The sequence below is a fragment of the Phyllostomus hastatus genome, unplaced genomic scaffold, assembly GCF_019186645.2.
Source record: "Phyllostomus hastatus isolate PE091 unplaced genomic scaffold, TTU_PhHast_1.1 phas_scaffold_317, whole genome shotgun sequence".
NCBI classification, from domain to species: Eukaryota; Metazoa; Chordata; class Mammalia; order Chiroptera; family Phyllostomidae; genus Phyllostomus; species Phyllostomus hastatus.
The window spans coordinates 2,828,807-2,840,839 of NW_025334023.1; the positions used below are offsets into that span (position 1 = coordinate 2,828,807).

General features: G+C 51.2%; 1 protein-coding gene and 1 non-coding gene across 3 annotated transcripts in view; both read right to left on the reverse strand.

The window, feature by feature from the left end:
- Positions 1 to 1,871: 1,871 nt before the first annotated feature.
- Positions 1,872 to 12,033, reverse strand: part of C2CD3 (C2 domain containing 3 centriole elongation regulator) — a 125,301-nt gene continuing 115,139 nt past the window's right edge. For both annotated transcript variants that reach the window (XM_045817816.1, XM_045817815.1), the window contains exon 33: positions 1,872 to 2,679. In XM_045817816.1, the coding sequence (XP_045673772.1) occupies positions 2,521 to 2,679 (159 nt within the window). In that variant the 3' untranslated portion in view covers positions 1,872 to 2,520. The remainder of the gene's footprint in view (positions 2,680 to 12,033) is intronic.
- Positions 11,737 to 11,866, reverse strand: LOC123805694. The gene has a single exon (XR_006783352.1). It is a non-coding gene; the product is annotated as a small nucleolar RNA SNORA11 (small nucleolar RNA).

Below are 12,033 nucleotides of genomic sequence, written 5' to 3' on the forward strand. Positions count from 1 at the left end.
TAGGTTCTGGGCTCTGAAAGCACGGGTCTGGAGGTGGTGGGTGAATTACTGTGGGTACCATATACGGGGAGGGGTAACAAGGGGCAGAAGGCCCTGGAGAAACCCAGAGTGGGCAGCTGGGCCGCTTTGCATTGGCCTGAGAGCTGCTTGAGGGCAGGGCCAGGTGTGTCTGCTCTGGTTCCTTGTCCCCAGAATCCAGCCTGCTCTAGAAGTTCCAAGGTTGGTTGCTATGAGCTGGGATCAAATGCCTCTGAGTGACCAGAAACACCTATTTTCAGGTCTCTGCAAAGGGAGAGCTCAAAGGGAAGTGTGGGAGACACTGGCTAGCGCTGGGGTGGTCGGAGCAAACACGTACCTCATACTGCATGACCCTGCAAGGCATTTCACCTCTGAGCTGTCCCTGGGAAACAGACCCAGCTTAGGGGGATGCAGTGGGCTTCAAACGCTCAGGGTGCCTTTGTGTCATAAACGCTGCTCTCGGCCTGGGTAGAGGCAGCCTGTACCTTCTGTGGCCTCATCCTAACTCAACCTGATCAGGCTATTTATAGGACCTGAAGCAGGATTTGGAATATTCATCACCTGCTTAACCCTTCAGGCCTGGGCCCCCGACTGCTCCATTGTAGGTTCTCTGTGGCCTCAAGTGAGGTAGAGCCCAGGCCTCAAAACTCTGGGCTGGTGACCTGAGAGGGAGGCTCTGGGCAGGGTGGAGCTGGCAGGCCAAAGCTAAGGGGGCTGAGGTGAACAGATGAAGGGCACTTCACTGATGAGGGCAGCCTGTCCCCCAGTGGGTTTCCTGCATCACCCTGTACCCTCTGGGGGCACGTCCTGCCTGTCTCCCAGTTACTGGTGTGCTTGCCTACCCACTGATTTGCTCCAGAAGAGTAGGGGGGGCATGGGTGGGGGCTGACATCTCCTCAGGTTCCACTAAGCGCCTAGTGCAGGTGAGGCACTTTCACAAATGTCATCTCATTGAATCTTCACACAGCCCCTAAGAAGCTGGCATTATCTCCGCTTTACACCTGAGGCAACCGAAGCTCAGATGGAGGGAGAGCCCAGCCAGAGGGCACCTACTGGGGAAGTGGCAGAGCCAGATGGGTCTCTTCTGCATCCCCAGATGCACGTGGCACGAGTGCATTCTCGGTTCCCCTCCGGGCTCACCTCTGGACTTCTCTCTTCTAGGCACCTTCTTTGACTGCCCCAGCCCACAGGGCTTCCCCCATAAACTCCCTGAGTCCCAAGCACTTACTGGCTGTAACCTGTTTTGGTCACTGATTGCAGAAGTCTTGCAATAACTTTGGAGGTACCTTGTGCGGTGACTTACTTGCTAGCTAATCAACAGAGGCAAAGTAACTTCACTGAGCTTCAGTTTAACTATGAAAACGGAACCCTAATATGCAGGTTATAGAGCTGTTTTGTTTCAGACTAAGTTAAGTGATCTGTGTTTGGGGGTGGCAAGCAGGCCTTCCACGTTAGCTCCCTTCGAACCTCTCACAGCCACCCAGCACACCTTTGCCTCATATTCCCCTCAGGACTTGTCCACAGCAGCTGCTCAAATGTTTGGGGCCTGACAGTTGGAGCCAGAGCTGCCCATCCCAGAGACGGGGGATTCTGAGAGGGCTTATCCCCGGAGACTCCCTTTACTTTGTTGATAGATTTGAGGCACCAGCAGAGGAATAATGGGTGTCACCCTAATCTGGACCAACCTGGTCCTTGGGGAGCTCAGAAGTCTCACGGTAACTCTGCCCCGAGTTTCAGACGAGCTTCTCCAAGGTACTGCGTGGTTGTTAAACCTCCGCTCTGCCTGTTAGAACAGAAATGAATCCCTAACACCCCTGTCCCGTGGTGTACCCAAGAAATACTTGTGCACAGAATACAAACACCAATATGATTTTATTCAAACAAAGGCAGGAACAATGACCTTCAGAGCTGGGTAAAAGCAATAAATTAAAAGCATGGTTAGAATTTCAGACAATCAGACAAAATGTTTGAGAGGTGATTTTCCCCTCCTCTCGAACTGATTAATTCAACACAGCTAAAAATAATTTATATCTATAAAATACCCTTATTCCCAAGCAAATGAATTGAAGGTGGCCTCAGTTATGCACGATGCATATGATCTACAACCCGCCCCCAATCCCCCACCAAACCTTTAAGGCAGAAAAGGCCCATCACAGGCAGAGGGTGGGCTGTGTCAGCTGTATACTGTGCCAAGGGCATGAGGAGCAGTTTCTCAGCCAAAAGATGGCTGCTTGGGTCCCTTCAAAAGATAGGTGAGCCACTTGGGTGCTGGAATCCACTTTGTTTCTAGCCTTTGCCTCACCACAGAAGGAAGAAGCCGAAGTCCTTGCAGGTGGACACGGGGCTGGTTTGGGACGCTACCATCTGTGCTGGCTGGGTCTCGTCATGCCCATGGGCTACGCTGGTGGTGGCTTCAGGGTTCTGACGGCCCTGACAAGGGCAGACCCGGCAGCTCCTGCAAGCTGGTCAAGGCTGAGGGACAGTGGGAGGTGGGTCCTTCCTTCAGTCTTTCAGGCTGCATTTGTTTTTCTGGGAGTATTGGGAAGAAAATATCCGTGCAATCCTGCGAGTTTCTTCTTCAGGCAGGCTGGGAGGCAGCGAGGTAGGTCTGGGGCGACAAGGCCTTTGGAACTCAGCTCTTCCAGAGGCTTCGCTCTTGGCCTGGACAGAAGGAAGTCAGCTAGGTTAGCACTGAGGGCGTGGTACTGCCAAGAGACGGCTTTGATTCCTCTCATCTTTCGGTCCCTTGGCTAACAGTGATGCAGAATTTACCGGCTTACAAAGCACTTTACAAACCTGACCTTGTTTAATCCTTATCTCAGCCCCACAGGAGGGTACATCATTCCCATGCCATGGCCAGGAAACTACAGTTCAGGTGAAATAAACTCAAGGTCCCACGGCACGGAGTAGCAGAACTAAGATGTGGACTAGCTCAGACTTTTTCTAGGCCTCTGGAGGAGGGGCAGTCTCCCCCAGGCTAGGTTTGAAGCTGCGTTTGTCCTCTGAGTTGTGACTATCCCATGTGTGACCCTGGGAATATATCCAACTTCTGGGGAGATGTTGGTGAATAATACACTCTGTTGGCTCTCTGGAGTTCCCGATGCCACCAGGTGGTATGAAGCACACACTCATGGCCCTGCTACCATCTTCCTGCCTTGAGCTGCCAGGTGAGCACTAATTCCACCTTCAAGGTACTTGCATTAGGGTTATTCCGTTTTGTCCTCTGGACTCCCCTGTGACTCACTCATTTGCTCAACCACTTTTACTTTTTGGTGCTTAGTCAGTATCAGGTTCAGTGAAGGAGCCCAAAGCTATGTAGGAAAGCTGCCCCAGGCAGCTGGGTGAGAGCAGGGCCCCAGGGAAGAGGCAGTGCTCAAAAAAGATGGGAGTCGCCACCACAGGCAAACCTGGCTGCCTGGGTTCTGACGGCCCTGCCCTGACGGGGGCAGACCCAGCAGCTCCTGCAAGCTGAAACCTGCCCTGTGGATGGACATGTCTTCCCTGTCCTCAACTCCCAGGAGCTGAGGTCCTCACTAGCTGAAGGAGCACTAAGATCCCACAGGACCACTCCTCAGGCACGGAGAAGCAGCTTGGTGGAGACCCTCGAGATTGAGGCTACCTCCTTGTCCCCTGCAATTCACTGCTAATGGGAAACTGAGGCCCAGCTAGAGGTGCTTCTAGGATCAGTAACATTCACTGATCCTTCCTTCATTCCTTTAACTTGTCTAATGCCTACTGTGAGAGGGAGACAGAAATGAACAGACCATTTCTTGACCTCCACAGCTCAGAGTTAAGCAGGGGAGACAGATCTACTGAAAGAATTAGAAGAGCAGCCGACATATAAGGGGAGTGGAAGTCAGGCATTCCCACTCTGCTGCCTGGGTGTGTTTCCTACCCATGGAAAAGGGGGAGGTGGGCAACCTTGAGGGTCCTTGCCAATCTGGAACTCAGAACGCCAAGGGAGTGCACGCAGCCTGAGTAAGCTCTCAGCACGAGCAGCCCACAGGCAGGGTTTCCTGAGAACTAAAAGCAAAACGGTGTTGGGGCTGAAGAGACTAGAAGATGTGGCTCTGTCTTCCAGGCAGGCGTGGGCTAAAAGGAGAAGTAGAAAACCAACCCTTTGCTAGTGTATGCATTTCTTCTTCCCAAAATATGGGAGGCCCCTGCACTCCATAATGCCTCAGGCCAGGGGAGGCCAGTTGCCCAGCCACTGCCTGTTACCTGCCTCTTCCAGACTGAGTGCTCCTAAGGACATGGACTGAAGCTGACTGATGCTTGTGATTCCAACTGGGCCAGGTCCAAAATAGGGGCCTGGTAGCTGCTAGATCAGTGAATGGGTAGGACCAAGTCACGTGACCAGAGGCTTAAATTGGGTGGGGAGGAGACCGCCTTTTGCAGCAAGCATCATTCTGGAACCCGTGGTTGTCACAGCCTACCATGTGCCAAGTCTTTAGTTGAGTCAAATCCTTTCTGTAGCATTTTAAGCTTCAGCATACCTCTCTCCATTCCCAATATCCAAGGCTGTCATTTCCTGAGCTATTTAGGATTTAGGAGTGACACCGAGTCCCCTTCTAGTCATCTAATTGTTCTGCAGATGGATCTTCTGGGTCACCAGTTGTATCTTAATTTCCATTTCTCTGCTACAGTGAAAGGGGGCCGGGAGATATTGGTCTTAAACCCCAAACCCTGAGACCAGGCCTCTGTGTCCTCTCTGACAGAGGAGAGGCGTTCTCCGTTTGGAGAGGCTCTGATGGGTCTTGCTCTCCATGACTGGAAGGGCCCAGTATCTCAGCTCATGAAATGACCATCAAAAGACCTTTGTTGGTGATTCATCAAACCTTTCAGGAGCCAAAGACCTATTCACCCTAATTGATTCTTAGGGACAACAGATAGCCACAGTTCCTGTCCTCGGAGAGGTGCTCAGCTACAGGAGAGACAGATGCCGACCTGCCCAGTAATCACAGGAATGAGGCCTGGAAATTGGGAGCATGGAGAACAGAGCAACTACTAGCAGCTGAGGAGGTCAGGGGAGTCTTCATGCAGAGGTGGGACCTGAGGTGGGCAGGATTCCAACAGAGCTGGGGGTGGGCAGGTCATCCCGTCGGAAGGAACAGCGTGATCACAGGCCTGCATTTGCTGGCTGGGCCAGCAATTCCAGTGTGGCTGGTTCAGCCAACCACCCAGCACACACACCCAGACCCAGCGACTCAGGGGACCTTATCTGTATGGCCCAGGCCCAGGGACCAGGGCCTGGCTCTGTGTACAGGGAAGGGCAGGGGTGTGGAAGGACAGTAAACACACCCTCAGCAGCGTTTGTTTTTTGTTGACCTCTACAGAGTTTTAAAACATCTTGACTAGTAATAAAGGTTCTTTCTTCATCAGGATTGCTACCCCCAAACACACAACCCTGGAGGGGCTGGGCAGAGGTTAAACTGGTACTACATGTAGCAGCTGTTCCTCTGAAGTGCCCCCATGCTCCTGCTGGGGCCCTGTGGGCACAGGTAAGCTGTCACCGTAGCCTGGGATTTGCAGGAGCCTCGGCCTTCCAGGGGAGGCAGAAGGAACCCTCCTGGAAGCAGGGTTATCAGACTAAGGAGCTGTAGGGGCTCTGGAGTCTAGACAGTGGGTGTCATATGTGGGGTGACATTCCCAGAACAATACTTTGATGATGGACTTGACAGAATATAAAGGTGGAATCTGAGTAAGGAAGATGACAGTGTGTTCCAGGCAGGGGCTCAACTTGAGCAAAGAAAGGCGTGAGGAGAGAATTTCTTTGCTGGAAGCAGTGGGGATGGGCTCGGTTGGACAGCAGGCAGAGAGAGGGGAAGACACACGTGGAGAGGCACTGACACTTGCTGAGGCAAGTTCCCAAATGAGTGGGGAGAAACTGAGCCGAGATCCTCTTGTGCCTTCCCAGTGGACTGGGACGTGGGTGTGGGGGCCTGGTACCGTCCTGGGTGGAAGGACAGAACTGGCTTTTCCAGTGGGCGGGGATTTAGTGTGGCAGCAGGCCAGGGGCTCTCCAACTGCTCCCAGCTTTCCTGTTAAATTCTCTAACTTTCTGCCCAACTTTCCCATTAAATCCTTTAACTTTCAAATATGGGAAGTTGCTTTTTTTCTGGGCACCTGGGCACCCAGGCCATGAAGATGAATAGGCCTTTTAGCCTATTATTTGAGACGGACATGTCTCAAAAAAGCCTTTAGTGCCAAGGGTGGAACTCTTTAGGGTGAAAATAAAGCATTGAGGGAGGGATAAGGGATGGTGATGGAAGGAAAACTGGGGGCTTCCTGGGGTCCTCAAATTGAGAGACTGACCCTGGTTGGGGAGCTGGTTCTAGTCATGGCTTGGTGCTTTTTTGCCAAGTGATTCTGGGCAAGCCATGTTCTCTCTGGGCCTTGGTTTCCCCAACTGAAAATGGATCAGCAGAAGCAGATAATCTACAGGTTCTCTGTAACCCAGGCCCGTGATCCCCTCTTCAGCCATGTCCCTGTGATGCATCTTTTCCAAGTCACTGTAATTTGGGTTTCCTCTAGTGCAATCCTTGGATGGATCGCCTTGAAAAGGCCACATGTTCCCAGGAGGGTGGCAGGGGCAAGTGCCCCCACTCACCCCTGCTCCGGGGCGTCTCACAGGGGCGGTGGTGGCATGGAGGAATACTGGTCTGCGGGGCAGCCCAACTGCCCCACTTACTCCGGGACAAGACACTCTCTCTCTGGGTGTATGTTCATTGCCAGATGGAGCTAAGAACTTCTGCTTGGCCTTCCTGTCTCAGGTCTATGAGAAGCTGAGAACTAAAACTCAGACATGACCAAGGCTCTGGCCAGGCACAACATCTTGCAAAACACAGGTGCTAAGCTAGAGCTAGAACTGACACCAGGTAGAGAGAGTGAAATGAAGCCTTGCTGTTCTCAGCCAGGCAGAGAAGAAGTGGGGTACAGCACCCCCAAGGTGTGCCCGGTTGTTAGGCCAGGCCTGGCCAAGCTCTCCCCACTCTGCTGAGCCCTGTCCAGTGAGCCTCTGGGCCTGACATTAGGGCTGAAGTTCTGTTCTTTGCCAGAGCAGGCTCCCCCAAGTGATATAAACACCGACTCAGGAGCTGGAAGCAAAACTTTCCAGAGCGGAAAACCAAAGGAAACAGCCAGAGCATGAGTTCAAAAGGTTAAGGAGTCTGGATTAGTCAGGCCTCTTCATTGGGTAGATGGGAAGACAGGCCCAGGTTGAAGAAGTGACCCCAGCCCTGTGGATAGTCAGCTGCGTGGTTCTGGCTGGCTAGGTGGGCTTGCCAACAGATTGCTGCTTCAGAGACAAGTGAGGGCTCAGTGTAACTGCCTGTCTTTCTCAACTTTCACCCCCTTGGCTGGCTGCCTTTTCCTGGGGTAGGGAGGGGCTCCCAGAGTCCTCTCTAAAGGCTGGGACTAGGACTTGGTGCTAAAGAGAGCAGGAAACTTATCAGCTGCAGCTAAGAGCAGGGGGGAAGTGAGGACAAGATGCACATACCGGAGGCCTAGCCCTGAGAGGCAAATCCTAAATCTGACCCATCCAGCTCAGCCTACCATGACTGGCGTCCCTGCTCTGAGTTCGCACTCCATTTCCACATTAGAGCTCTGATGGTGTGGGTCTCACTACCTAGATGCTTCCTCTGGTTCCTCACCACCCCCTAAGGCCTCCCTCTCATTCTTCCAAGAAGCCTTCCTTGACAACTGACTATCCACAGGGCTGGGGTCACTTCTTCAACCTGGGCCCGTCTTCCCATCTACCCAATGAAGAGGCCTGACTAATCCAGACTCCTTAACCTTTTGAACTCATGCTCTGGCTGTGAGAGGGCTCAAAAGTCCAGATTCCTGAGAGGAAAGGGTTAAAGTGACACTTCAGGAACTCCTGGCTCCTCTCAGGAGAGGAGAGGCTAAGGCAACTTGAGCCTAGACCCTACCCAGCAGACCTGTGGGCCCTTTCCCTTGAGGTGCCTGCTAAATTGCACTGTGGGCCAGGGTGGGCACCAGCCAATTCTAGCTGTTTCCCCTGACTTCTGTACACCCTTGGCCAGGGTGCTCAGCTCCTTCCCAAAGCTCTGTGTTGCCTTTACCAGAAACCCATTAACCTTTAGGTCTCCTCTTGGGGCTCAGCAGAGGGCTAAGGTCTTGGAGGATCAAAGAACTGAGGCAGCCCTGGCTAGTGTGGCTCAGTTAGTTGGAGCATCATCCCATAAACCGAAAGGTTGCGGGTTCAATCCCTGGTTAGGGCATGTGCACAGGTTGAGGATTTGGTCCCCAGTGTGCTCGAAAGGCAGCTGATTGATGCTTCTCTCCCTCTCCCTAAGGTCAATGAGCATACTCTGCGGTAAGGATTTAAAAAAAAGGGGGAAAAAAAAAAAAGAAATGAGGCAATAGGTCAGGGCCTCCTGCTCCAAACAGGGCAGCTCAGCCATGTGGCCTGGACCGCAGGCCGAGGAGAGAAGACACTGGACTCAGGAAGTTCACTTGGTTCACTTGGACTCCTGCTGATCTTATCTGTTGATTTTGGGGTGGTTATGCTTCTCTGTCAGGACTGTGTATCTTTTAGATGCCTCAGGGCTTGGGGAAGAGAAACCAATGGGCAGAAAATTTCCTTGGACTCCTGGGAGAAAAGCAGCAGCCTTAAATTCAGCATTAAGACTCACAGACAGGCAGGCCCTGGACCGCTGAGCCTGGGCCCCGCCACCCTCAGGCGGGAGCAGAGTGCTGCCCAGGGCCTCTGACTCGGGGTCTGACCTGAGCGCACAGTCAAGTGCTACAGCCCTGAGCACTGCTCCCCCCACTTCTGGGGCGCCCTTCTCAGTAGCCCACTCCCAGTGTTAAGCTTCTGATCATGTCTCTATCCCTAAGTATTTCTTTCTAACCAGCCCCTCCAAAATGTAACAGCCTAAGAGAGAAATTTCAATAAAAAATTATAAAAATTACAACAGTTAACATTTGTATAGTTCTTACTATGCTGCATGCCAAGAGCTGTTCTAAGTACATTACCTTACTCTTGTTAGTCCTAAACAAGCCCTAGGAGGCAAGTACTACTGTTGTGCCCATTTTTCAGATAGAAGAACTGCAGCACAGAAAAGTTAGGTAACTTGCTCCAGGTTATACACAGGTAAGGGTGAAAGCTGAGCTTTAAACTTAGGCAGTCTGGACTCAGAGGCCTTGTTCCTCACCACTACACAAAACTGCCTGATAAAGTCTGTGTTGCCTCCCCAGAGACCAGAGACCTTGCCCTAGACCCCAGAAAGCCAGCAGCAGAGCCTGGGCAGAAATCAGGTCTGCTGACTCTCAGCTCCCCAGCGGGCCTGGACACCTTGATCACCAGTAATGTCTGAAACACTGTGGTCTGGCTGAATGGAGGTGAGAACTCTGGGGTGGGAGGGGATGGACGACCTGCCTGGCCTTGTCTCTGACTTCCTGCCTCCTACACTCACTCTTCAGGAACAACAGCCTTTGGCCTCAAGCCTGTGGTTCATCCAGGGGCTCCTTTGTGATGTGAGCACAGCCTGGCCTTAAGGCAGGAAGGCAGAGAACAAGACAGAAATCTTATGGTGGGAATTGCCGAGCAGCAGGCAGAGAGGCCAAGGCTCCGATGACAGGTTGCTTCTTGTTCTTTGTTCTGATTCCTATCTGTCTGGATTGTTTTGGTCCAGGCCTATCTCTCCTCATCTCTGGCCTTCTCTCTAGCCCATACTGTCTGTACCTCCCAGGTGCCAAATTCGGTTGATTCTCTGACAGACTTCTTTTCTCCAAATCCATAGCCTACAAGGCCCTTCCTTCATCTTTGTTGAAGTCTACTCAAGCCACTCCCTGTGTCTCTGTCTTCCTTTCCCTATACCCCTCTTCTTTGCTTTGTTTTACTTAAGTGTTAATTTAGGCTAATGCCATCTGAGACAGTGAATGGTTTGGAGGCCAGTGCCTCTCAGAGAACACACTCCCCGACGGCAGGGTCCACAGCACCCCATCCAGCTTTTTAAGCATTACAAGTGCTTGGTAGGAATTGGTGGACTTGGATATAAAACTGGCTCCCCTGAGCTCCCAGAGGAAAGGGCCACAGCTCTCTGTCTGCTCCTGCATCTAGTTCAGGATTAGGCCTTTGTACATTTGCCAAAAGATGTATATTTCAAGTTTGAGGCTCAAACTACCTTCCTACTCTCTGGCCTGCCTGCCCACAGGCCCAACTCTGGCTCTTCTAACCACTGAAGGGAAGTTATTGAAGGGTTCTCAGCAGAGACATCATGTGATTTATTTTACATTGAACAGGCGAGGGCAGAAGCACAGAGGCAAGTTGGGAGGCTCCTGCGATCACCTAGGCAAGAGATGATGGGCTAGAGCAAGGTGGTAATGGTGGGGGTGATAAAAAGTGGTTGGATTTGGATATATTTTAAAGGCAGAGCTACTGCAATTTCCTGGTGGACTGGAAACAGAGGCATCAGGAAGAATTCCAAGGGTTTTGGCCCAAACAACTACATTAGAAGCATAAATTATCTGTACTGAGATGGGAAAGACTGAGGAACAGATCTGAGAAATAAAGTCTAGAGGTGAGTTTTGGACATGTTGAATTTGAGATGCCCATTAGACATCCAAGTGGACATATTGAGGAGGCGGCTGGACACATGAGCCTGGAGTTATAGGAATGATCTGAGCTAAATAACCATAGAATTCTGCAGCATACAGAGGGAGTTTAAAGCCTTGAGATTGAATGGGGTCACCTACAAAATAAGTGTAAATAGAGAAATCTAATGATTATGGTCTGGGTCACCCCTATACTAATGAGTAGGGGAAATGAGGGAGACCCAGTAAGAAAGGCCAAGCAGGAGCAGCCAATGAGGGAGGAGAACCAAGAGACACTGATGCCACAGAAACCAGTGAAGAAAGTGTTTAAAGGAGAGAGATCAACTATGTCACATGCTGCTGAGTGATCAAGTAAGTTGGGCACTCAGATTGGACCACTGACTTAGGAATATGGAAGTTATTTCATATTTTAGCAACCTTGGAGAGTCCCTCCCCACTCCAGTGGTGAGGTGGGGTAAAAGTCTGTCTACAGTGGGAATCACACTGGCTGCAGGATGGAGAGTGGATGGTGGTGGGGAAGTGTGGAGATGAGTGGGACTAGTCAGAAACAGCCGTGGGTGAGATGAGTGGGACTAGATAATGAAATGGTGAGAAGTGAGTTGATTCAAAAGATATTTAGGGGTTGGCATTAACAGGCCCTGGTAACAGACTGGCTGAGAGCCGTGGGGGATGGAGGAGGAGGAGGAGGAAAAGATGACACCCATATGCTGGCAGCAGTGGTGGATGAGTTTACTGAGATGCGTGCAGGTGGTCAAGGGGCTACACAAAGGATGACGACAGGCTCAAGTGTTGGATAGAGTGAATGTTCGTAACATGTCAAAGAAAAGACATCTAGGATACAGTGCGATCCAGGTGTATCTGCAGCGTGGGAGAGAAGTCTAGACTGAAGATAAGGATTTGAGGCTCATCAAACTATAATAACTGAAGTAATTGGAGTGACTGAGATTTTCCTAAAGAAACATCTCCAAGAGCAGAAGACACAAGAATGGGGAAAACAACATGTAAATTATTGTTGTCTCATTGTTTACCTCTTTCCTCCCCTTTTAGGGAAGTTGATAAAACTTGTTTGCTCATAGTGGCTAAGCACACAGCATCAGAAGTAACTTTATTTTTTTTTATTGTTATTATTTTTAAAACACATGTAGGGTGTCTGCTCACAGGAAGGGCATGAGTTCTGTGCCCTTCCACACAGCGGCCCCGAGCTCCTGTTGGGTGTGTTGTAAACTGAGGAGCCATTCCTTCAGGCCCCCTGCTCTGAGCACACCCTAGAAGTAACTTTAAATAAAACCAGGAAGCTGTCCCAGTGAAGAGGTTCTTCATCACAAGAGGGAAGAGAAAGCAGAGGTGGCAGAAGTCGACTGATTCACTAGTAATCTGAAATGGTGCCGCCTGACGGCTGTGCAGCAGTCCAGATAACCCTGCCGTCCTTCTTGG